The 26,766-nt window shown below is 17.7% G+C and overlaps 7 protein-coding genes across 7 annotated transcripts, besides 2 other annotated features; 4 read left to right on the top strand and 3 right to left on the bottom strand.

The window, feature by feature from the left end:
* Nucleotides 1-467: 467 nt before the first annotated feature.
* Nucleotides 468-2,048, bottom strand: PRELSG_0620900 (cytoadherence linked protein, putative; the record flags this gene model as incomplete). Its single annotated transcript, XM_028675677.1, has 1 exon — nucleotides 468-2,048. One exon carries the CDS (start codon nucleotides 2,046-2,048, stop codon nucleotides 468-470), a length of 1,581 nt encoding a protein of 526 aa, XP_028532242.1.
* A 4,723-nt stretch (nucleotides 2,049-6,771) lies between these two features.
* Nucleotides 6,772-8,440: a repeat region.
* Nucleotides 8,441-8,915: 475 nt separating this feature from the next.
* Nucleotides 8,916-9,994: a repeat region.
* A 2,601-nt stretch (nucleotides 9,995-12,595) lies between these two features.
* Nucleotides 12,596-14,547, top strand: PRELSG_0620800 (conserved Plasmodium protein, unknown function; the record flags this gene model as incomplete). Its single annotated transcript, XM_028675676.1, has 9 exons — nucleotides 12,596-12,637; nucleotides 12,713-12,793; nucleotides 12,867-12,965; nucleotides 13,062-13,385; nucleotides 13,524-13,628; nucleotides 13,729-13,848; nucleotides 13,926-14,042; nucleotides 14,131-14,243; nucleotides 14,460-14,547. The coding sequence occupies 9 exons, from the start codon at nucleotides 12,596-12,598 to the stop codon at nucleotides 14,545-14,547; spliced, it is 1,089 nt and encodes a 362-aa protein (XP_028532241.1).
* Nucleotides 14,548-14,724: 177 nt separating this feature from the next.
* On the bottom strand, nucleotides 14,725-15,140 carry PRELSG_0620700 (conserved Plasmodium protein, unknown function; the record flags this gene model as incomplete). Its single annotated transcript, XM_028675675.1, has 2 exons — nucleotides 14,725-14,837; nucleotides 15,077-15,140. 2 exons carry the CDS (start codon nucleotides 15,138-15,140, stop codon nucleotides 14,725-14,727), a joined length of 177 nt encoding a protein of 58 aa, XP_028532240.1.
* Nucleotides 15,141-15,496: 356 nt separating this feature from the next.
* On the top strand, nucleotides 15,497-18,142 carry PRELSG_0620600 (GDP dissociation inhibitor, putative; the record flags this gene model as incomplete). The annotated part of the gene is made up of 1 exon (XM_028675674.1): nucleotides 15,497-18,142. One exon carries the CDS (start codon nucleotides 15,497-15,499, stop codon nucleotides 18,140-18,142), a length of 2,646 nt encoding a protein of 881 aa, XP_028532239.1.
* A 328-nt stretch (nucleotides 18,143-18,470) lies between these two features.
* Nucleotides 18,471-19,288, bottom strand: PRELSG_0620500 (antigen UB05, putative; the record flags this gene model as incomplete). The annotated part of the gene is made up of 4 exons (XM_028675673.1): nucleotides 18,471-18,603; nucleotides 18,733-18,800; nucleotides 18,887-19,026; nucleotides 19,252-19,288. 4 exons carry the CDS (start codon nucleotides 19,286-19,288, stop codon nucleotides 18,471-18,473), a joined length of 378 nt encoding a protein of 125 aa, XP_028532238.1.
* A 538-nt stretch (nucleotides 19,289-19,826) lies between these two features.
* On the top strand, nucleotides 19,827-21,002 carry PRELSG_0620400 (conserved Plasmodium protein, unknown function; the record flags this gene model as incomplete). Its single annotated transcript, XM_028675672.1, has 4 exons — nucleotides 19,827-20,060; nucleotides 20,419-20,538; nucleotides 20,648-20,758; nucleotides 20,835-21,002. 4 exons carry the CDS (start codon nucleotides 19,827-19,829, stop codon nucleotides 21,000-21,002), a joined length of 633 nt encoding a protein of 210 aa, XP_028532237.1.
* Nucleotides 21,003-21,426: 424 nt separating this feature from the next.
* Nucleotides 21,427-26,592, top strand: PRELSG_0620300 (dynein intermediate chain, putative; the record flags this gene model as incomplete). Its single annotated transcript, XM_028675671.1, has 17 exons — nucleotides 21,427-21,818; nucleotides 21,984-22,080; nucleotides 22,293-22,397; nucleotides 22,486-22,767; nucleotides 22,881-23,350; nucleotides 23,504-23,561; nucleotides 23,660-23,720; nucleotides 23,816-23,983; nucleotides 24,053-24,199; nucleotides 24,371-24,444; nucleotides 24,657-24,740; nucleotides 24,930-25,063; nucleotides 25,344-25,651; nucleotides 25,902-25,993; nucleotides 26,068-26,160; nucleotides 26,255-26,290; nucleotides 26,494-26,592. The coding sequence occupies 17 exons, from the start codon at nucleotides 21,427-21,429 to the stop codon at nucleotides 26,590-26,592; spliced, it is 2,700 nt and encodes an 899-aa protein (XP_028532236.1).
* Between the last annotated feature and the right edge of the window lie 174 nt (nucleotides 26,593-26,766).

Raw genomic sequence — 26,766 nt, 5'->3', positions numbered from 1 at the left:
CTTATATAAATAAATAAAAAACAAAAATAAATTATTTGATTATTATATCTATTTTCATTGCCTTAAGGCACAATCTTTTTTTCTTTTTTATCATTAACACAACTTTAATTTTTTTAATTACCCATTTTAATTTTACTATTTATATTTTCTTTTCTTTTCATCGCAAATATATATATTCACTTATAAAACCTCAGAAAAACTACATATCATTTAAGAAAATTTAAATTAAAATTATAAATATAAATAAATACAATTTTCTGAATTTAAACATATAATTATTATTATAAATATTAATTATACAACTTTCAAAGAATTTATTTCGTAAGAATGTAAAAAATATGTATTATATATTTTAGATAAGACGTTAAAACCAAAAAAAAAAAAAAAAAAGTTTTTTTTCACTTTTCATTTTGCAAAGATGAGAAATATGAAGAAGTAAAAATTCACTATTTAAAAATATTAATTTTTTAATTAGTTAAAATATAGTAATTAGAACTAAAATATGAACAAAAAATTTGTGAAATATCAATTTTTTCTTCTCTAAAATTAAGTAACTTAAATCTCATAATAAATTCATCTACTAAAATTGTATAAAGAGGTTCTTTTATTTCGTCAATTTTCTCATTAAAATGATCAATTTTCTTATTTATAAAATCTTCATTAACATCATTGTCGTTTTGAAATTCTTTTAATTTTCTCCTTTGGTATCGGAAAAATAAACTCTTAAGAACAAATGACATATAACAAAAAAAGTCAATTTTTATTATATTTTCAGATTTAGTAAATTCTAATGGTAAATTATTAAAAAATAAGAAAATAATAATAGGTTTACTAAATATTATTTTTGGACTACTACTTATATAATTTTCTTCAAATGAATATATTTCTTGGGTATCGTTTATTTTATGTGAAATTCTATGATATATAGAATTATAGCAATAATTTATTACATCTTTATCTCCACTAAACAAAAATATATTATCAATTTCTTCATTTTGCAGCATATTTTGTATATCACATATTAAACCTTCTGTCATTCCCATTGTTTTGTAATGTTTATTATGATATAAACTTATTTCATAAAAATGTATGTTTAATTTAATTCCATTTTGTGTAAAGAAATTCTTTGTTTCTTCTACTTTGTCAAACAAATAATAATATTTCCTATGATAATCTTCTTTATAATCAGTATCTATGTTACTTCCAAACATAGATGCATGTAAACTGACATATTTATGTTCCATATTAAGAAAATATGTAGTTCCATCTAGAATTTCAAGAATATCAATTAATTTCATATCATGATGTCCCCTTTGCTCAAAACATTCTTTGAAATAATCAAAATCAACTACAAGGCCACAACTTAATGGGATATCTCTCAAAAATTTACGTGATGTATTTATATTGTTTTCAATATTATACTGTTGTAATGAACTCTCCATTAAAAAATTTTGCTTTAAAATAAGGCCTATATTTGATAATAAAAATTTATGATCAAAGTAAAAATAATTTGATTCTTTTTCTTTTTTATTGTAAATTTTAAGTACAAAAGTATTATTTTCAAATAAAGAAATCTTTAATAAACCATCTATAAAACACTCAAATAAACTACTTTTCTCTATTCCTCTAAGTCTTTTAAATATAAAATTATTCATATATTTAAGCATTTCTTTTTTTTTTTCAAATTTTAAGTATTTTCCATAAGATGTATTAAACTTAGAGAAAATAAAATAATACTCCATATTAATGAAAAATTCTTCTTCTTCTTTTACTAATTTATTTAAAAGAAACAAATGCTTTTCTAAATCTGAATTTTTATCGGAATAATTATTTGTTCTATTTTTTTCATCACTGCTAATGTCGGAAGCATTGTTAAGGCTTTCATCTGTCGTATATCCTAAATGAACATAATTTTTTATTTTTTTTTCAATTATACTTCTTGGTGAAACTTTCATCGTCTTATTTGGAAAGTCGTAATCTAAAGAGATATGTACATCCTGTTTATTTTTATCATCATATTCATAATCAGAGACACATTTAAAATGCATTTTTTTTTTAAATTTACCTTTAAATTAAAAAAATTTTGAATTTTAAGGTAATTTGTTATTTTTTAAATTTATAAAAAAATTTAAAATAACATAAAACTATTAACAATCTTTTTTTTTAAATTATGTTATTTCTACCTTTACGATATGTTTCCTTATTCTATCTATTTTTGAAATTAAAAATCAAATATACTTATAATTCCTATTTATACAATAATAAAACGAAATAACAAATTTTCCTTTACTATAATGTTCTTTTTTAAAATATAAAATATATTAAATAATTTTGTTTAAAATGTGTATATATATATATATATATATATATATATATAAATATATAATTCTTCCTATTAGGCACATGTAGAATATATTTTTCTTTTTATAAAATATATAGCATTAACATTTTTTTTTTTTGCAATAAACTTATGGTGAAAATATAAAATAACAAACAGATCCTAAATATTAAGAAAAAATTTCTAAATGAAAGATAGAAAAACAACAGAATAAATAATATTCTCCTTATTAAAAGTAAATCATAAAAAAATAATATAAATATAAGGAAATTACGCATGTGCACACATATACATGAAGGCTGTTGTTTAATGAATCCATAATTCTATTTATTTTTTTGTAATGTATATTACTAAACTTTATTTTTTTTGTTTGCAATAAATTGCTCTTTCTAGTTGAAAATATATATGTTAATAACGACTTGAAATTATAGAAAAATATTTATAACTAAAAATATGAAAAAAAAGAAATATTATCATTCTTAAAAATGAACTAAGAAAAAATAATAACAGATCTAGAGAGAAAAAATAAAACATGTGCACACATATATATAATACTAACTATATAAATAAAATATATTTTTTTTTCTATATTTTTATACTGAATCTCCTAGAATTTTTTAAAAACAATTCATGAAATCTATTTAATATTTTCAAAAAAAAAATTTCAACAATAAATAAGAAAAAATAATAGAAGAAGTAATGATATTCTCTTTTTTAAAAGTTGTAAAAAAATATTTCTACAAAGAAAAAATTATTCTAATATAAATATAAATATATTTCATCTTTTTATTTTCTTTTTATTATTTTCATTTATGTTTTAAGTCTATAGTAAATTTTACTATCAATTACTTATGTCTTATTTAATTTTTTTAAATATATTATTATTATATCATTAATAATTATCAAATTTCTATCTAATTTTTATTGAAGATCTATTACTGATAAAAATATATTCTCTATTTTATCATTTTTTTGTATAGCTTTTATTATTAGTCATTATATATCATGTATTTTTTTTTTTTTTTTTTTTGTTTTACTTTTTACCTATAATTTGAATTATTTTTTATTTTTGCTTTTTAGATTATACCAAATTTTATTATTCACATACATATTTGTATAAATATATGTAGTATTTAAAGGAAATTATATATAAAAGTAAAATTACTCAAATTCATTTATACATATATATGTGCATTATGTTTATATAAATAATAACACTCATATATAATTTAAAAAAGAAAAACATATATTAAAATAATATTAAAAAGATAAATTATTTATTTTTATAGAAATTTTTAAAAGAAATTTGGAATAGTAAACATATAATAAATTATAAGGAAAAATCTTCTATTTATTACAGTATTAATGAAAAATTATTATTCATTATATATTCTATACAAAATATATTTTATTATTAAAAAAAAAACTTTTTATATAAAATAATAAAGAAATAGGTTTATTTTTGCCACCATTACATATTTTACAACATTGGTTAAAAAATATGTTATTATATATATGCACACAGAAAATAATGATAATTATTTATTTTTATTTTTATATGTATATATATCATGAATATTTCCATTTTATATACTTCATTACTGTATGCCTAATTAGTGAATTTATATATTGTAATAAATGGACTATAACATTTTTTCTATAATATGCTTCAGAATAATATATAGAATATGTATATTATTTCTTTTAAATATTGTATATACATACATAATTATATTATACATTTTTTTTTTTTAATGATACTACATTTTAACTCATTTTTTTAATTTTGATAACTATTTTGTTATTATTATTTGATGTTCTTTAGAGAAAATAATTCTATAAATATCGAAAGTAATTTTTGAAAAATTCTTTAAAAAAAAATTAAGTTAAAAATACTTTTGTATGAACTCTCAAAAAAAATGAAAATGCTTTTTTCTAATTAAAATGAAATTAAAATTTTAGAATAGCTGTTAAATTAATAAGCTTATTTATTTTTTCTTTATGATTCTTATAAGAAAACTTTAACATTTTATAAGTAAATAGGAAAAATTGAGCACAACATGAATAATTTTGTAATAAAAAAACATTATTTTTTTTTTTTGATATTCTCAATATAAATAGACAAAACATAAGAAGTGCAAGATTGACAAATGCACCTACTCTTTATGGAAGGTTATATTTATAATATTTTTTTATTTTAAGATAGAAAAGCATTCTTAATAGTATACATCAGGAAAATATGTATACATATATGTGTTCGTTGAATATTCACGCAAAAACGAAAAAAAATAGGTATTAAATTTCACTTTTTACTTTTTATTTTGAACTTTTATTTTTAATATAACAAAATATAATTTTGTCTTTAATTCTATAACACAAAAAAAAAAAAAATATAAAAATATAAAGATAATAAAAATGAAAAACCAAATGTGAATATAAAAATAACAATAAAAAATAATAATTTATAATAATAAATTTACAAATACTAATAATAGCTTTCATTGTTTAGTATATTTACTATTATTCCTTTTAATATTATTTATTTTATTGAAATTGAAGAAATCAAGCTTTAAAGAGTAGATTGTGGCAATAATACATAAATAAATATCACAAATTAACTTTTTTGTTCATCTAGTTAAATAAAAAAACATAAATTTTAATTTAATAAACAATTTTCATCTTTTAAAATTAATTTACAACATTATAAGATCTTTTTCATATATCATATTTTTAATTTGGAATTGTATTATATATATAAAATGAAATAAAAAATAAATAGGGACTTTATGGCATATAACTATTTTACATTGTATTTAATTACATTCAATTTTATTTCTCTATAGATTTTTTCTGTATTCAACAGAAAAAAAGAAAATTAAAATTTAATATATATTAAACAATATATGCTTATATTTCTTAAAAAAAATAATTTTTAATTAAAGACTATATAAAAAAAAAAAATATAAGTGATAATTAAAAATATACAAAGATATATTCTTTATATATAAATAATTTCAACTGATATATTGATAATGTGTAAATACCATAAATTTTATTATTATATGCATACAAACTAAAATAACAAAATATTAGATAAAAATTTATATTATTTTCCACTTTATTTTAATTTAAATATAGAATTTAAAAAAAATTCCATATTTAACTATTAATTATAAAAGAAAAAATTATATTTTTATTTGAATTATAGAAAAATAGAATAATTAATAAAAAATAATGATTATATATTTTGTAACAAAAAATTTATACAAGTGACAAAATATATTAAACTATACAAAAAAGAACTTTAATAATTCTTTTTTTTTTTTTTTAATTCTTGTAACTAACTTTTTATATGTATTTTTATTTTTATTTCCACTTTTTTATGCTTTATACATAAATATAAGACAGTCCAGTTATAATCTTAAAATGTTGTAAATATATATAAATATGTTTATTCATTTTACATAATTTATATTATAATAAAAAAAAAAAAAAAAAATACATAAAACAAAAAATTAATAAATTTTAGTTTTATATATAACAATAATAAACTGAGGCTAAATTATTTGCATATTTAATTAACGAACCAAGTTACTATTTTATTTATTTATAGCTTATATACTAATTTTCATAAATAAAACGTAACTAACAATATTGGTTAAGAATTTTGAATTTTATGAACTAATTTATTAATAAAAATTTATAATCTTTTAATTATAATAATTATTTAATTAAAAAATATGTAATTGAAAAATAAACAATACATTACATACTATCTGTGAAAATACAATAAAATAATTTTTTTTTTTTTATCTTAAAATATATTTTTATATACTGACAAAGGAAATTCCCTTAATTTAAAGTTATATTTAAAAAAGAAATCCAATGAATTATTAAACAAAATATACTTTTAAAGTATATTAATAATTGTATATACTGATTTATTAATTGTTCATTCAACACTCTTGTATTATATGAAACAACTAAATTAATAAAGAGAATGTGAAGGAATATATACTTACTTTATTTAATATTAATTTTTATTGATAATTACATACTCATTATATAAATACAATATAAAATATATAATAAATAATTTATTTTATATTAAATCTAAAATCCTTTAATATATACTAGGTTAAAAAATTTATTTAATTATTCCTAATACTTTAAAAATTTGTAACAGCGTCCATACATTTTGCAAAAACTATTATCTAGTCTTATAAATCCAAATACATCATATATACCAAAATTAAAAATCATATATTTACAATATCTTTTTTTTCACTTCAAAAAAAAAAAAAATTTTTTTTTTAAGATTTTGTGAATGATAACATTTTGCTCACCATTCAATATTTGCTTTAAAAAAAATGAATATTTTTTCTATATATATGTATTTTATACATTTTATTGAATAACTTGTATACAATACCATGATACATTGTTACTTGTATAAAATATTATTAACTTTCCCATGTTTTAGATCTAGTAATATATAGTTAAATCATGTCAAATAAGTTAGCTTTTGATAATGTTTGGTTCTTATCAGTCTTGAATTTTCTTTTATGTATTACTTGAACAATTAAGCAATTTATAACATATTCTTCAATATCTCGATTACTATTAAGCTACCAAAAATATCGTTGAATTTTCTTTAAAGTTTTATTGGTTTCTCAATATCCTGCAAAATTGATTACTATGAAACCAGTATATTTAAAATAAGTTCTAAATTTTTCTAGTAGATATAATCGCCCTGTTCTATAATGAATAGAAAAACTATGTCTATATATTACACTTTTAGCTCATTGTTTTTATCTTCTTATACGCCTTCAGCAATTTCTTGACAATATTTAATAATATAAGAATCTTGACATTCATTTAACGCCCTACTGCAATACAATGCCATGTAAGTTGGGAAATCAACTTCATCCTCTATCGATATATCAAAACAATCAGTTAAACTATTTTTTAATCCTTCAATATGTTCGAATTCTAAATTAGATTCAGATCATATTAATTTTCAATGATATAATATTCCCTTAATTGAATCTATTCCAACTATAAATCTGTTTTAGTCAAAGTTTTAGATCCTTTAATAATAAAACATTTCACAGGATACTACTATGGCAAATAACAGTACTCTATTTTCTTTGAACATCATTTAATTTTTTAGATGTGTAATGAATAAATTTAGTATTACCAATATCGTTATCTTTTTTGAGTTATTACAGCTCCTATAGTATAATTTTATGCATCAGTATAAATAGTATAAGGTTTTTCTGGTTCAAGAAATGACAGAAAAATTATTTTAGTCATCTTTTCTTAAATTTACTTGAATACTTTTGAATTCTCTTTTTATTCAAACTTTTTTCTTGGGAGTCAATAAGGGAATTAATTTAGGAATCCATTCTGAAAAGTTTTTTATATAATTTCTATAACAATTAGCATCCCCTAAAAACGATCTTACCTGTCCCTTTGATTTATATTTTTCTTCTTCCATAATAGTTTTTACTTTATCTAATGAAGATTTTACTCTTTTATCTATTATATGTTCTAAATATGTTATAGATATTTTAAATAGTTCACATTTTTTTATATTTATCCCAAGTTATTATATATTAACAATTTACCTACTATTTCCAACACTTTATAACATTCAATTACTGTTTTTCTTAAAATGATGTGATTAATATACACAACTGCGTAATTCTACTGAATTAACTCTAAAAATACATTTTCCATTATTCTTTGAAATTGTACATAAATAATTTTTCATACAAAATGGCAACACGTTAAATAGAAAAGTTCCACGTTTTAGAAGTATAAAAGCTGTATATTGTTCATTGTCCTTTTCTAATGCAAAATTCCATAATACATTTTTAAGATCTATTTTTGAAATCCTTTTTTGGTACTATGAGATGATTGGATCATGTGCTTCATGCATGTAGGAGAATACAAATTATCATATATATATTTATTCAAATAATCTACAGTAACTTCTCAAGTCTCATCCTTTTTTCTTATACGATATTTGAAGTTTACGTGTCACTGCAGATTTATGAAATTTAACGGTGTCATTTCATCTATCTTCCGATGTAACTCTATGATTTATTAATTGGACGTTTTAATACTTTTACAGTTTTTTAAACAATAAAATTAATAAAGAACACGTAGATAAATCTTTATCTGTTTTATTTATTATAAAATCACTTATAAATAATTATGTACTTTTCATTTAATTATACTATTTAAGTTAAAAAAATTTAACTTATATCTTATTTTTAATTACATCTTACAATAATTTTTTTTTTTAATAATAAATTATTATCTGCTATCTTTTAAACTTAAACCATTCAAACCTAATTTTATGCATATATAAAAAAAAAATTCTTACTATCTTTAAACTAAAAAAATAAAAAAAATTTTTATACATAAATTAATACACTTACATTTTATTATAACTATTTTACTATGTATATCTTTGTATTCATATCTATATACACAAATATTATCATGCTCATCTTTCGAATATCTTATATGTACTAGCAACCTTTATAAACAATATATTTTGTCATAATAAAATTTCAAAAGGTTCAATATCTTTTATAGATCACTCTACTAAAATTTCTTCAATAGCCTAAGATTATTGCCTCTCTATTTTCCCTGCACTTTAATAGAAACTTTATGTGTATTTGTTGTTCCTATATTTCTATTACATCAGAGTAATGAAATGAATTTAAATTATTTCTTTAATCTTTATCCTTCTAAGAAGTTTAATCGACTTTATTAGTAGAACTTTGAATAATTCCTTGACAATGCACCTTTATTGTCACTTTTTTTTACATTTTGACTTCTAATATATGTATAATTAAATTTCATCATTTTTCATAATATAATATCATAGTCTTTTCATAATAACGAAGCTAACCACCATAAATGGTTTTCTTATATTTAATGTAACAAATAACATTTTAGCTTTTTTATTTGCATATTTCATATTTATCACAACTTGTTTAAATTTTATTGACTCCTTTCAATATATTATGGCGCAAACTTTAATCAAAAGAATTTATATATCAAGTTCTATTTCTAATTCTTTAGTGCAAGTGGAGAATATGATACATGGCTCTAATGATGTATCTAATAAAACAAGTACTTTTTTTCCATTAATTTTAACTATATGTTTAGTATTTATGCAAACTCATTTTATATTTTCAATGTTTTGTATTAACAGATGATTAAAATTTTTTCATTTCATCTATTAATTTTTTATTTTTAATTTCTCTCTCATCTTCTTTCATTTTACAAACCTTATTAATTCCATTCCTTTTCCTAAAAATATTTTCATAATTTTCTTTTATTTTGTTGTTATATATGTATTTTTTTCTTATTCTAAATCTTTCAGTTTTTGAATGATATAACTTCGTATTAAACGAAGTTTCTGAGGATTAGTCTCATTTTTAATAAATTCAAATCTAGAGTCATGCTTTACATCAGTTATTATATCCTTTTTTTTATCTCCTTTATCCCTTAAAACTTTATTTCTACATACAGAAGCTAAATGACCAATCATATTACAATTATCACATCTTTTACTGTTATGTTTGCAATTTTTTTTCAAATGACCTTTCTTACCACAACAATAGCATTTGTTAGGTGATTGAACCCTTTTATTTTTTATCTCTGTATCATTCCTCTTATTTATAGAATTTACTTTTACTTCATATGCCGTATTTGTGTTCGTAGAAAAATTTTCTAATTCCCTTATTGATTTCATTGCTTCACAAAATGTTTTATCCCTGGGTTTGTGTAATGGGATTATATACTTAATATTTGTTGGGCATCTTCGTCTGAAACACCTCCATAGTTCTGCTTCGGATATGCCATTTGATTCATTAAAGCATAAGCAACTTTTGGAATATATACTACAATCAATAATAAACGAATTTATAGCTTCTAACACACTACTCTTTGGTTTATTCATTCGGAGATTGTCAACTATCATATCTTTTTCTTCTATATCATCAAATAAAGACTTAGATAATTCAACTTGTAATTGTAACATATTCGTTATCCCCTTATTTAGAGATAATGCTGATATGTCTAATGAATACAACTCCGATAGCTTGTACTTAATTATCTTACACACTAGATCCTTTGACCATTTATTCATCATTGCTAAATATTCAAATCCTTCAAACCACATAAAATAATCTTTCATGGATACTTGACTAAGCTCGGATAAGCTTTCAAGTATATGTATAATATATTCCTCTTTGTCTTTTCCATTATTAAAATTATACGAATCCTTTAAATTAATTATTTCATCAAAAACATTCAAATTTAGCCTTTCTATATCTTTATCCATTATGATACAATTATAGTCCATTCGAATTTTGTTTGCGGTAAGCTTAGATAAAAATATTGCAACTGTACTCAATTTATTTATTGATGATTCAAATACCTTTATAATATATTAAATAGCCAAATCAATAAAGAGAATGTATAAAAATTTGTACTTTATTTATTTTACATAATATATAATTCTTATATAATTACGCTATATAATGATATAAAATAAATAATTTATTTTATATTAAATTTAAAATCCTTTAATTAATGATATGTTAAACAAATATTAACTATTCTCAATACGTAAAAGATTCATAACAATGTTTATATAGTTTTATAAAAATTATTATATGTTCATACTAAAACATAACTGCTCAATATCTACCAATATTAAAAACCAAACGCGTACAATATCTTTTTTTTTTTTTTTTTTTTACTTTTATTCTTTTTGGTGATCATATTTTATTTTATTTTTTTTATCACTATATATACACCAATATAAAGAAGAATAAAAAAAATAAAAAATTCTCTATTTTAAAGAAAATAATATATATTTTTTTAATATCTATGTACTTTGCATTTCTAACTGATAACATCTTAGTGTACTCATCTTTTTGAATATATGTTATGCATTACCAAACTTTTATTTATACTTTATTTCATCATATGGAAAATTCAAAATCATCTATTAGTGTTCTTTACTGAGTAGGTACTGGAAACTACATCATATATTTTTAGCTATTTCTAAACTATTATAAATATTAAGAAATATAAATTTATTTTTTATAAATATTGCAAATTTTCTAAATTTAATATTTTTATTTAAATTACACTTTTAAGTATAATTTGCAATTTCACAATAAATATATGATACTAAAAATAAAAATAAAGCACAATTTAAAAATATATATTTTATAAGAACTTAAAAATGTTAATGTCTTATTGTATATATTCTGAAACTTATAGTTACTGTATATAATTATTTAGAAATGATAAATGAATATTTTCTGAAATAATAACACAATAATATTTCCCTTTCATTTTTATACCTATTTTAAAATATAAATTTTATATTTGTTTAGAATATTATAAATAAATTTTAATTGTATAATTTAATTAAAGAATTAAAAATGTATTTATATATGGTGGATTTTAATTATACACATACGTATATATATACACATAATTATAATAAAGATATATTATTTTAGTTTTTTGATAAGATATATATATAGAATGAAAAGTTCATTTGCATTTTTATGTTAATTTAATAATTTTTTTGTTACACTTATTTAAAATTTTATATATATATATATATATATATTATTATAAATTATTAATATGTATTAATAATTAAAATTAAATAGATACATTTTTTATAAAATAATAGTTCCATTTATTCACAGGAAATGTGAAAATTTTTTATATTAAAAAAATTAAAGAAAATAAAGTGAAATGAAATATTTAATAATTTTTAAATACAAGTTAAAACAAATTTAAAAATTTATATTATTTTCATCAAATTATTTTTCTTTTTGTTCTGAAGAAAAGAAAAAAAAAAATATTCTTTGATATGTGTATTTTAAATATAGCGAATGTGTTAGCATTAATTCAAAGTGCTTAAGAAAAGACATCATAAATAAAAAAGATAATTAATTAAAAAAAAATTTTTCTTTATTCTTTTTTTCTTTTTCTTTTTTATAATAATATCGTAAATAGAAATAATAATAAGTTACATTTATTGAAATTTAAAATACTCATTTTCTATTGATAATTTAAAAAGCACATTTAAAATGAAATGTATAAGAGAATGAATTATAAAATATAATAATATACAAAATTCTTAAATATAAATATTTATATATCTTATCCTGATTTAATATAATTCCATAATAATTTAACAAAATGGAAAAAGAAAACTCTAATAAAACTAATGAAAATTATAAAGTTAAAAAAAAGAATAAACAAATATTATTTATATAATACTTAAATCACATATATCTTTTTCTTCTTTTCCTTAAGAATATGGTTGATTGTTATTATTTATTATTAAGAAAGTTCAAAAAAAAAAGCTCCTATATAGTAGATGAATTTTTAATAAAGGTATTGATGAAAATATTAGAATGTAAATAGAAAAATCATTTTAAAATATATTTTTTTATAATACTTTTAATAGGAAAATAAAGACAGTGATGGAGTTTTAACAATTTATGAAGATGTAAATACAGATTCATTTTACTTCTTAATTTTATCAATGATTGATTCCAATTATGATGTAAAAATATCTTTCTTAAGAAATTTCACATAAAAATTTAAATACTAAAAAAAATTATTTATTTCAATTTTTTTTTTTTTTTAAAAGAGAATTAAGAAAATAAATATTCTAAATGTTCAAAACGGAAATAATATAATAAAAGCACTTTGCTTTTATATGGATAACATAAAAATAAATGAAATATTAAAAAAGAATACCAAAAATATAAGAAAAAAAAACTTTAATATAGAAAATAATAATAATAATATTACAATAAAAAAAAAAGAAATGGAAGAAAAAAGAAAAAGAAAAGAAGAAAATATTGAAATTATTAAAAAAACATCTTGTAATATAAATTCTTTAAGTATATTCAATAGTAACATAGATTTAAATGGAATAATACTTTTATCTAAATCATTATATGATAATAGCTATTCAAAAGTATGTATAAATATAAAAAATACTTATTTACATTAGTTTTAACTATTTTTTCTTTTATCCTTTTTGTATTGTATATGACTTCTCAAACTATAAAAGAATTTTAAGCGAAACTAACATGTTCAAAAAATTTTTTTAAAGCTAGAAAATTTATCCATAGACTGCACTCCCTTGACATTTGATTGCATTAAATATTTGTCTATGTCACTATGTAATTATAATAATTTAAAAAACTTAAGTTTTCAAGTAATTCTACATTATTAAAAAAAAGTATATATATATTCAATATAAAAAATAATGAATCCTGCATTAAAATATTGTCAATTTCATTCTTTTTCATTTTTAGTATTGTAACTTAAAAAATGATTCCATTAAATATATAATAGATATAATAATATATTTGAACTCCTCACTATCTACTTTGAATTTATGTGGTAATGCGTTTACTAGTGAAGGAATGAGCAAAGTAAAATAAATATAGTAAATATTTAGGAATTTTAAATATCCTCTGATAAAATTCACATTTTTCTTTTTTTTTTTTAGCTTTTTGAAAGTTTTTTATTAAATCAATCATTAATTAATATCGATGTCTCTTATAATATGTTTAATTTAGATAACTTATTTACTGAGACTTTTTGTAAAATTATAATTAGTGAAACAGTAAAAAAAAAAAAAAAAGAAATTGATACTCTTGATACATATAATAATAATTTTAAAATTATATATATATAATATATATATTTTATAGAGAATTTCAAATATAGCACTAATTGGAAATTTTATTGAGAAATATAATATGTGTAAAATTAATGAAGCAATGAATTATAATAAAAATATCTCAATTTTAAAATTACCTCAAGAGTAAATAAAAAATAAAGAAAAAAGTATTTTTTTTTCCTCACATTTTATTTTATGTTTAAATAAAATTTTAAATACAAATTTTTCATTTCTTTATAAATTTTTTTATTTTTTATAATACTTTTTTTTTATATTTTTTTACATATTTAATTTCATTGTTCTGCTTTTCTATATATATATACTTTTTATTATAATTTTATAATTCACAATTTTTTACAGTGTTGACAATGAAATACTAAAGGAAATTAATATGAAACTAATTAAAAAAAAGAGAAAAAAGAAAAAAAAAGAAAAAGGAAATACTTAAAAAAATTAATGGAAAATTTTCATAATAATACATTCTTAAAATAATAAGCATATTTTAAATATGTTAATTTAAAAAAAAATAAAGAAATTAAGTACTCAAATAAAATATTTCAAAAAAATTATAAAAAAATGTAAAAATAAATTAAAATAAAATAATGAAAAAAAAATTTAATTTATTTCATTGAATTCTAATTAATGTTTCACCTATTCTAATATACTTTTTTCTTTTTTTCGATCTGTAAGTTTTCCTTTTCATGTTGGTTTGCCATGTCCTTTTTGAATACAAAATACCTTAAAAATTAAAAAAAAAAAATTTAATATTGTAACAACTATAAAATTTGTTTAAAATGTAGAAATCTTGATCTATATAATAATCTACATAGTGAAAATGTATTAAATAATTTAAATAAATATAAATAATAAAAGAACTTTCAAAGAAATAAAAAATAAATTTGGAAACTATTTTTTTGCTTAAAGATATTTTAAAATTTTAATGAAATTAATTTTTTATATTTTTATTAATTTTATACTATTTAGTGATATAAAACTTCTTTTGATGATTTTTGAAAACGTTGAATTAAAAAATAACAACATGCTTTTATTTATATTACACTAATATTTTTTTTGTGGGGAAATATAAAGAAAAGTATATATAAAGAAACGTAATTCCATACATGTTTTGTACTATAATTAAAATAAAATTTTTTTTTTTTTAATTTTAACACTTTTTTAAATTTATAACACTTATATCTTTTAAAAATACATATACATGAATTAATAATTAAAAAATTATATAAAGTAAAAAAAAAAAAATTATAAAATTGAAAGATTTTTTTATTTTATTTATTATTTTTTTCTTTAATGCACATTATTAAATTAAAACTGATAATCTTGTTATGCTAAATTAGATAATTAATTCTCATTTTTCTTTAAAATTCTTTTTTAATCTAATGGATACGGAAAAAAACAATATTTTTAATTGTGATATATTAATATGTGGAACAAGTCTGTTGAACACCTTATTATCAGTTTATTTTTCTATTAAAAATTATAAAGTAATAAATATTGATAAAAATAGTTATTATGGTGATGTTAACTGTTCATTAAATTTTAATCAATTTGAAGATGAAAAGAAGAATTTAGAGAATTTTTATGAGGAATTTATACCCTTTTCAAGTTTAGATAAAAGAAAAAAAAAACTCCTTAAAGAAATAATTGTGAATTATTTTCAATTAAATAACAATAAGTTTAATATTGATTTAAATCCAAAAATAATATACAATGAAAGTAATATTGTTAATTTACTGGTCATTTTAAATGCTCATATTTATATAAGCTTTATAGGCATACAAAACTTTTATTTAACTTACAAAAAAAGTAATAAAATTGAGAAAATCATTAAAAATGTAGAAGAAAAAGATAATGTAAATGATAAATTATTTACATTAGGTAAAATAAAAAATAGTGTTATGAATGAAAAAGAGGATAAAAATAAAAAATCAAATGAAGTAATTACAATGAATAAAAATGAAATAATCAGTAAAAATGAAGGGGAAAAAGAAATGAAGAAAATCAATAATATAGTGAGCAAAGATATTGATAGTATTTGCACTAAATCTAATGAAGATAAAGATGATTTAATTATACTAAAAATCCCTTTGAATAAATCACAAGTTTTTCTAGACCCTAATTTAAATCTTAATGAAAAAAGAATGATTATGAATTTTATTTATAAAAACATTGACTATGATAAAAACTATAGTTTCTCAAATTTTTCTAATCATTCTTTTTTAAAAAAATCAAATACAACGCAAAAGGAAATTTTTAAAAATAATGAATATTCTATAAATGAAGTAAAAAATAACTCTATTGATAATGAAAAACAAAAAAATATAAATGGTGAAAATATTAATATTTTGGAGTATTTAAGAACATATAATATTAATGATAAAATAACTGATTATATAGTATATGGTATAGGTTTATTCGATTTACAATTAAAATATAGTAAAAATATGAATATTTCAAAGTATTATTTAAGTGGTTATACAAAAGAAAAAATATATGTTATGAATAAAAAAGAGTTTTTACAGCGTTTGCATATTTTAATAAATTCTTTAAATAAATTTAAATTACAAAATCTTTTTGAGAATGCTTTTATTTACCCATGTTATGGATTAAATGATATTATATATGCCTTGTCAAGAGTTTCCTGTCTAAATAATTGCATATATATGATTAATAGAAAAATTCAAAATATATTATATGATGATTTTTATATTAATAAAAAAAAAAAAAAAAAAGACAATACTTTGCAAATAAAAGAAGTTATCCTAGACAATGGATACAAAATTAGAGCTAAGTTTTTTATTTCATCTGGATCTAATATGAATTTCAATGAAATGAAAAAGCATGTTTTAAAAAAAAAAAATAAAAAAAATTCTAAACAAAAAAAAACTCATATAAGAACTAATAGACTAATAGTTATAAGTACCTATTCATTGATTGGTAAAAGTGGTCTTTCTTTTTATATACATAAACAAAAGAAACCAGAAGAAAAAGAAATGAAGGATGATAATTCTTATATTTGTGTTCATATTTTGCAATTAGATTATAATAGTGGTTCTTGCCCTGTTGGCTTTTTTTTAACCTACTTTACTTATTTAGAAATTGAAGAGGAAGAAAAAATTACATATGATGACTCTAATATTTACAAAAACCAAGAAAATGAGAACAAAATAAATAATTCAAAATTTCAGAAACCATCAAATTTTTTGTTACTACTTGATGTGTTAATATTATTTATTAACAAATACAAAAATAATAATAAATGTATCGATTTATGCTTACCAATAAAAGATGTGTATAATGAAAAATTACTCGAAAAAATTAAAATTTTTTTAAATGATAAAGAGTCAAAAAAAGAGCAAGAACTTGATCTAAATAATGAAATAAAAAATGAAAATAATAATATAAGTAATGAGGTTAAAGATATAAAAATTGAAAATAATGACGAAAAAAATGAGATTAATAAAATGAAAAAGGATTTTTTTATAAATTCTTTTAACGATATATTGAGAAACGAAGGAATTATTTATTACGCTTATTATGAATACAAACCTATTATATATAGAAAAGATACTATAAAAATTATTAATGAAAACATAGATTATTATAAAAGTATATTTGAAAATATACAAAATGAAAAGGAAAAAGGAAACGAAAATGAAGAAATGAAAGAAAAAGAAATGGAAAAAGATGAAATAAATGATAGTAATTCTGATGAAATAAATGATAGTAAATTTAATGAAATAAATCAAAAAAATAAAGATGGATATAAGAATTATGAATTTAATCAAATAAATAATTATTATAATAAAAATGAAATTATTGAATTAAAAGAAAACAAAAATATTTGCAATTTATTATTCACAAATGACATTCACAACTATCCGATTTACCCTATGATTGAAGATGTATCTATGTTCTTTTATATAATTAGTAAGATTCATAAAAGTATTGAAAAAAATCAAAATGAAACAATATATGATACATTTAATGATATGAAAACCTTTTTTAATTATCAACCTATATAGTACTTTAAGTAAGAATACAATATATGCTAATTTAATTTTTTTTTCATTTTATTATCAATGATGAGTATATTAATTTTTTTTAAACTTAATGTTTATGTAAAATATATATTTAAAAAAAAAAAAAAATTATCTGTATAATTTATAAATTTTAAAGTTTTTCTTCTATTTTTTATAAATAATACTTTTTATCAATTTTATTGCATCTTTATTTTTTTTAATATATATATGTACTTTTTTTTGATTACGATAAAAACATGATTCATTTATTTAGAGTACAATTTTTTACTATAATAAAAATATATATTTTCTTAACTTACCTATTTTGCTTTTACTTTCTTTTTTCTCGTGGTTTTCTTTTAACTTCACCTTCTTCACTTTCTTGTAAATATTCTTCTTTAACTTGGGAATTTTTATTTTTCGACTCTATTGCATTAATCTTATTATAAAAATCATAATCAGGTCTAAATAAAGAAAAGATAATAAAAAAATCATTTTATTTATACATATATATATAATGATATTAGCTCTTTTAAATGTTTGTATTATATTATTATTATGTATTGCTTTTTGGGTATTCTTTCTTATTTTACTTTAGACTAAGAATAATGATACATATTGTAAGAAGTAATATATGTGTTAAGTTATATTCGAAGGTTTTCTAAAAAAACAAAAATTATTTTTTTTTTTTTTTTTTTAAATAATAAGTTACACTTCAGAAAAATTTTTATTTTTATAATTTTTTACTTTAAAAGGAAATAAACGAGATAAAATAAAACTTAATTTATTATTAAATAATTTTGATTCAATTGATAATATATAAAATTCAGAAAACATATAAAGAAAAGAGGCAGATACGACCATAGCAAATAAAGACAATACTGCACCTGTAAAAAAATAAAAATTAACAAAAATTTAATCTATTATAACATTAGCATTATATATTAACATAATTATTCTATTTCATTACAAAATTTTTACTATGCATATATATATGTATTATAATAAAAAATTTATATATTATTAATTTTATGCAGTAATTTTAATTTTCTATCAGGCAAATAATATATATAATTATTATATATATAATGTAATTCCTTTAAAAACATTACTATCTAAAAACCTTGACGCTTGAATGTGTGACCCCATTTTTTCTTTTAAATATTAAAGAATATTTTATACAAATTAAAAATTTCTTTCTTTTTTTTTTTTTTTTTTGCATAAAAAATTGTATATTTTTGATTAGGAAGATTTAAAAAATATATATTTTTTTAATTTAAACAAAAATATGCATGTTTAAACTTTGGGTTAAATAACTATATAATTACTTTACAATAAAATATATTTATTAAAAACTTTTTTTAAATTAAAAAAAATTATATGTATACAAATATGTATATATATATATATATATATATATCATATTTAAATGTTCAATTTTTAAGAAAAAATTAAACAATGCACGTACATTCATTTATAAATATGTGTAATAAAAGAAAAAAATTTTAATATTTCAATAGATTGCAAAAAAAAAAAAAAAAAAAAATACATCAGCTTTGCTTTATTTGTTTTCCTTTTTTTTTTCTCCCAATATTTTTAAAAAAAAATCAGATCAAATGCAACTTTTAGACTAATATAAAAATATCATTAAAAAAAAAATGAAAATACACCATGATATAATAGAAAAATGCATTTACTTATTAAGTTTATACCTTTTAATGCCACAGTTCATAAATATACAATGAAAAATTTTTTCTCTCTATCAAAATATTTTTTTAAAGATGAAATTTACCTAAACCATTTTTTATCTAAAAAGTATATGCATTTTAATAAAAGATATTTTTCAGAACAAATAATAATAAACTCAATTAGAAAAGCAAAAAATAAACTAGATAGAAGTTCTCTGTATTTACTGCAAGAAGTAATTCATTTCAAATTTACATTACTTTTAATTTTTATGTTAATTAGAAAATATTAATGCATAGAGAAAAAATGAAACGATAATTCTATTACATGAATTATATAAATATCTAAATGCGTTATTGTTTTCAAATAATTATATTTTAGTGATAATAAAAAAAAAAAAATAATAAAATAAAAAAATATAGAAAATAAAAAAAAATAATAAAAAACAAAAAAAATTAAGTAAAAATATTAACAGTGTAATAAAATGAAAAAATATATTGTCATCATAATATACATATTTCTAATTGATTCCGCATTTATTACACATGCTTGTATATTTTTTCTTATTTTATTTTAACTTTTTTTTTTCACAGGAAATAAACAATAATTGTAAATTTTTGAATGAAGAAAAAAAAGCTAAATACGAAAAAGTAATTAATGAATTAAATGATCTATTAATTGATAAGTCTTATTTGATAGAAGAAAAAACAAAAGTATGCAATAAGACGCATTTTAGTTTTTTCTAAAAAAAAAAAAATGAAAAGTATAAAAATAATTTTTTAATTAATTTTTTTTTTTATATATATATTTCCGAATTTTTAGATATTAAATCAAAAAAATTCAAAAAAATATAAAAATAAAGAACTTTTCGGTTTATTTTTAGCAGGATTTTTTTTTGCTATTGGCTCAGTCACCCACTCTATTTTTTATTTGGTTTAAAAATAATATATAATTGTAATAATAAAAAAATAGAAAAAACATATTTTTTTTTTTTTTTATATTTCTTAAGGCAAGTATATATGGTCTTTATATATTAAAGAAGGCTTCTAAAGAAAATGATAGTAAGATATATATGGAAATAAAATTAAATGATAATAAGAATAAATTAATAATAAATAAAAAAAAGATAGAAGATCTTTTAAATGTATTAGAGGACGAATTTCAAAAATTAAAATAAAAAAGTATTTTTTTTTTTTAATTATTTATATTGAAATTCTATTTTTATATTAAAATTTATAAAGATATATATATATACATATATTTGCATCATTATAAAAATTTACTTTATTTTTTTTGTTTTAATATGAATCATAAGTAAAAAATACTAATCATTTATAACTCATTTTTTTTTTTTTTTAACTTTAATTTATTTAATTTTATCCTATAACCTTAATAAAATATTTTTACACCTTAAAAAATGCACTATATATATACACTTTCTTTTTTTGTCTTAAGCTAATTTAGTATTATTATCTAACATAATTTAAAATGAAATTAAAAAAAAATATAGATTTTAATTTTTACCATATTTTTTCTTAATTTTTATTATTTAATATATATTTTAAATTTAAAATATAATTTTCTTATAAAAAGAAATAATAATGAAGGGGAAAAATAACGCACTTATAGAAAGAAAAGAAAAAGATCAAAAAAAGAAAAAGGAAAAAAAGGAAAATGAAAAATTAGAAAATAGAAAAAAAGAAAATATTAAGAAAAAAATTGATATGAAAAAAAAAAATGAAATAGATATTAAAAATAAAAATGAAGTAGATATTAAAAATAAAAGTGATACTGATATAAAAAATAAAAATGAAAAAGAATATGATGAAAAAAGAAAAATAGAAAGTGATATAAGAAGTAGAAGCGATAATAATGAAAAAAAAAATAATATTTTAAAAAATTCAACATTAACCGATATGTACTTATCAAACGGAAATTCAGAAAAATTAGGGGTTACACAAATGAATCATAAAAATTTCAATTCTCTAATAAGGTTAATTCCTTTAGATTTTAATATATATAAATAAGCAAAAAAAAAAAAAAAGACAGAAAAGTATTTTAAACTAAGGATATAATAATTTACATGACTTTAAATTTAATTTTTAATTCCCATTTCCTTTTACTTTATTTATTTTTTAATTTTTTCATTTCGTTTTAGTGTTGTAAATATAGAATTAGAAAAAAATATAAAAAATATATTAGGAGTAAATTTTTGTGATGAATTAAGAAATGCAATTTTTAAAAATTCCTATTCTGTTGTTATAAAAAAAAATTATCTGTTTTCACTTCTTCACAAATATATGAACACAGATGAATTAATTTTAATAAAGAACTCTCTAATTGTAAAAATATACATATATGTGCTTCATTATATAAAATAAAATAATAAATGATTTTTGTATCATTTTGCAAACTATATTTAAATAGTTGATTTAACTCATTTTTTTATCTTTCTTTATTTTTTAAGGACTATAATTTTGATGATATTTTAATTTTTAGAAATCCTCAAAAGTATTACAAAAAAAATTATGCATTAGTTGTAGATATAAAAACATTTTCTTACTTCATAAAGGTTTAATTTTTTTTTTTTTTTATTGTCTAACCTTTTTTTTTCTTGATGCTTCATTAATTTGCTTTTTTTCTTTTTTTTTATCTTGCAGAAAAATAAAAATTCTACAGTAAATTTAGATGAAAATAAAAATAAAAATAACGGAATAGATAATTCTAATGAAAAAGAAGAATTAAATTGTATTTTTATTAAACCAAAGGAATATATTTCATTAAATGAAGAAGAAATTAAAAAAGAAATAAAATCAACAAATATAATAGAAAATAGGAAAAAATTTAAAAAGTATATATATATTGATAAAAAGAAAAAAATATATAAAAAACCTGAGTTTATGGAAAAAAATGAGTTCACATCCATTAAAAATAATACAATAGTAAACTAAAAAAAAATAAATAAATAAATATATATAAGTATATAGGGATATACTAATTTTTTTTTTTTTTTTTTGAACTATAATATAATAATGTTTATGTCTTTATTTGATAGCATAATTCTGTGTTAAAAGAGAAAACTTTAGATTTTTTTTCAAAAAATTCTATTATTCTTCAAAACAAAAATTGTCAAACATATCAAACGGTATATAAAAGTTTAGGAACTCAATATAATATAGAATTTTTAAAAAAGAAGAAAGAAGAAATATTAAAATCAAATAAGTTACAAAAATTTCTTTATCAATTTTTTCCTATTATTGAAAAATCAATAATCGAAAATCTGATAATATCTCCGAAAGAAGAACAAAAAAATAAACAAAGCAATGATGTTTTTCCATTTAAAAATATCAAAAATTTAAATAAAATATTTATATATACAGACGTGAAATATACAACAGATAAAGTTGTTTTATTTACACTCTATTTATCTTTAATAAATTATTTAATATTTGTAATTTATGTTAATAATCATAAAAATGATAATTTTATTGAAGGAGTTAATACAGATAGTTATATTCTTATTTGGTGTTATAATAACTATATAAATCCATTATATGCTTTAATATCTCCATATGTAAAAATATTAAATAGAAAAATAATATAGAAATTATTTTTAATTATTTTGATGAAATAATAAATGTTCTTTTTTAAATATATATAATTTTAGCAAATTTCTAGTGCTGTTGTAAATGAAAAAGATTATAATTTGGTTATTGCTGGATGCAGTAATGGATTGGTTTGCTTCTACTATTTTTTTTTTTTTTTTTTTTAGTAAAATTATATATTGATTATTATACATATAAATTAAAATATTTCCAAAATACGTTTGTATAGTTAGTTATATGGAAATTACCTCAGAATTTTTATGGAAAGTCGATTTTAGATTCTAAAATAAGTATTAAAAAAAATATAACTAATACATAATATATATATATATATATATAATTACTATAAGGTTATATTTTTTTTTTTTTTTTTTTTTCATTTTAGACGAAAAAACAATTGATATAGAACCTTACTTGTTTAGTAGCATTGAGCAATCACACAAAAGAGAAGTAACGTCTCTTATATTTTTAAATGATAAAAACTTGATATTATCTGAAAAGAAAATATCTTTTAATTACCAAAAAAATTACCATTTATTAATTTCCATTTCTGGTGATCACTTTTTTTTTTTTTTTTTTTTTGTTACTTTTATTATTTTTATTTTATTTTTTTTTTGTATAGTTGATGGAACAATTTTAATATGGGATGCAACAAATATTGAAATCATTGAAGTAAAAAATAATATGAAAAAAAAAGAAAAGGAGCCTGTTGATGAATTGTATAGTTTTAAACCACTTTTCAAAATAACTATTACTAGACCAAATACAGGTAAAGTTTATGTCAAGCTTTAATTATTCATTAATTATAAAATATTAAAAAATTAATTTTTTTTTTTTCTTTATTATTATTTCCAATTTATAATTATTCTAAATTAATTCTTGATTATTCTAAAAAATAGGAAAAATTATTATTTTAATGTTTTTTTTTTTTTTTTTATAGAATATTCTTTGGGATTCACATATTTTCATTTTATGGAAATAAATCCAAATGTCGCATCATTTTTCGCATTTTCAGTAATCTTCTTTTTATATTATATCATTACATTAATTACTGATATACTTATTTATATATTAGTTTACTTATTATTATAGTAATCACCTCTCATATTATCAAGTTCATATGTGTTAAGTTTATTTCTTTGTTCCTTTTTTATCTAATACTTTGTTCTAACACTTTAGATATAGCTTTCTTCATATGAATTTCATTTTGAAAAATTTTTACATAGGAAGAAGGAGAATATATAGTCGGTAATATGTACGGATGTATGCAAAAAGAGAAAAACTACTCTATTATTGGAAAATTAAATGATGTAAAAGGAAAAAAAAAATATAATAATAAATGAATAAATTAATATTATAATTTTAGAAAATGAAATAATGATTTATTTATACACACAGATGTGTATTTTTCTTTTTATTAAAAAAAAAAATAAAGAGAACAAATTTTAAATTTCAATAAATTGAATAACTTAATATACTGTTCTTTTATTTTATTAAAGGATTATAAAAATTTTAAGACATTGTTATGTGTAAAGAGAAATAATATCTTGAAATCTTTAATTCTAACTTTAACTGATACCAATTTTTATTTATGGAAAGAAAATGAAGAACATCCTTTATATATATCTCCCAAGTAAGCTTACAAGAAAATTTTTGTTTATAAATATATTATATTATAATTTTACTTCTTTATTTTGGATAACTTATTTATTTACTTGATTTGATATATTTCATTTTTCTATTTAATAACTTTATGTATATACCAAAAAAAAATTTTTCTTTTTTTTTTTATATTAAAGCATATAATAATAAAGAAAAATTAATTCATTTATATATTTATCTCAATTAATACACAACCATAAAAACATCATTTCTGTAAAGATATTTTTTACTGTTTTTTTTTTTTTTTTTAGGAGCAATGAAATATATTCTTGTTGTGAATTTAGTCAAGCAAAAATAAGTATAATATTCATAGGGAAAATAAATGGACAAATTGAAATATGGAATCTACTAGATCAAAAAAATCATTATATATACTCATTAACGATTAGTAGTTATAGCTTAACATGCATAAATATTTTTCAAAATTATGATTCTGAATTATTTAAAAACTTAGAAAAAAAAAAGAAACCAATTAAAAATGATAATCTTGACATTATTTATGAAAGTTATGATGAAATTATAGACACTAATGAATATTTAATGAGTAAAAATGAAGATGGTAAAATCAAAAAATAAAATATTTATTATAAAAGTAATTTCAAATTTAATTTTGCTTTATTACTTCTTTTTTTTTTAAATTGTTATACTATATCCTTATTTTCAAAATAATAATGTTTTATGTAGCTTTCCACATTTTACTGTATGCATATTAAGTTTTATTTCTTTTTGAATTATTACTTTTATTATTTTTTATTCTTTTATTCTTTTATTCTTTTTTTTTTTTTTTTGTATATTTCCATCATATAAAGATATTTATAAATATGCCTACAACAAGATAATAATTGGAGATTCTAGTGGATGTGTTTTTGTTTATGAGATTGAAGAAAATTTAATAAATTCAGTAATTTTTTTTTTTTATAATATTTGTGTAAATAAAAAAAAAAATTGGATTTTTTCTTTTTTTTTTTTTTTTAGTCAAAAGAAGAAATTAACGAATTTTTACTGTGGATGGAAAATAGAATATATTTGAATAAACAAAAAATAAAGAGACAACTAGAACTGTGTGAGGTAAATGAATTTTTTTTTTTTTTTTTTTTATATTTAATAAAAAAATATAATTACTTTAAAATGAATTATATAATTAAAAAAAAAATGTTTATAGGAAAAGGAAAAAATGTTAAAGAAAGAAGAAAAAAAAGTAATATATATATGTATTTATATATGCATATATCATAGAAAAGAAAAATAAAATATAGAAATTTTAAAAATCATTGTTTTCATTCCTTTATTCATTAATATCATATATGTATTTACAATACTATTTAAAATGAACTATTTATAAATATTATTATTATATCTTTTTTTTTTCTTTCATATATATATATATATATATTTATATAGACAAATGAAAGAAGAGAGCAATTAAAAACTAAGCTTGAAGAAGATTACAAAAATATATTAGAAAAATATAAAAGCTATTTATTAGGTCAAAAAATATAAAAAAAAAAGGGGGAATAAAATAAAAATAATAGTGAAATGCTTAATTTTTTTTTTCTTTATTTAAATTCTTAAAACAACTTTGAAATAATGCAAAAAGTATAATAATAATAATAATTAAAAAGAATATATAAAATGCTCTTTTTTTTCCTCCCTCTTTTTACAATAGTATATATA

Source organism: Plasmodium relictum, assembly GCF_900005765.1.
Source record: "Plasmodium relictum strain SGS1 genome assembly, chromosome: 6".
NCBI classification, from domain to species: domain Eukaryota; phylum Apicomplexa; class Aconoidasida; order Haemosporida; family Plasmodiidae; genus Plasmodium; species Plasmodium relictum.
This window is presented reverse-complemented; position numbering and strand designations above follow the sequence as displayed.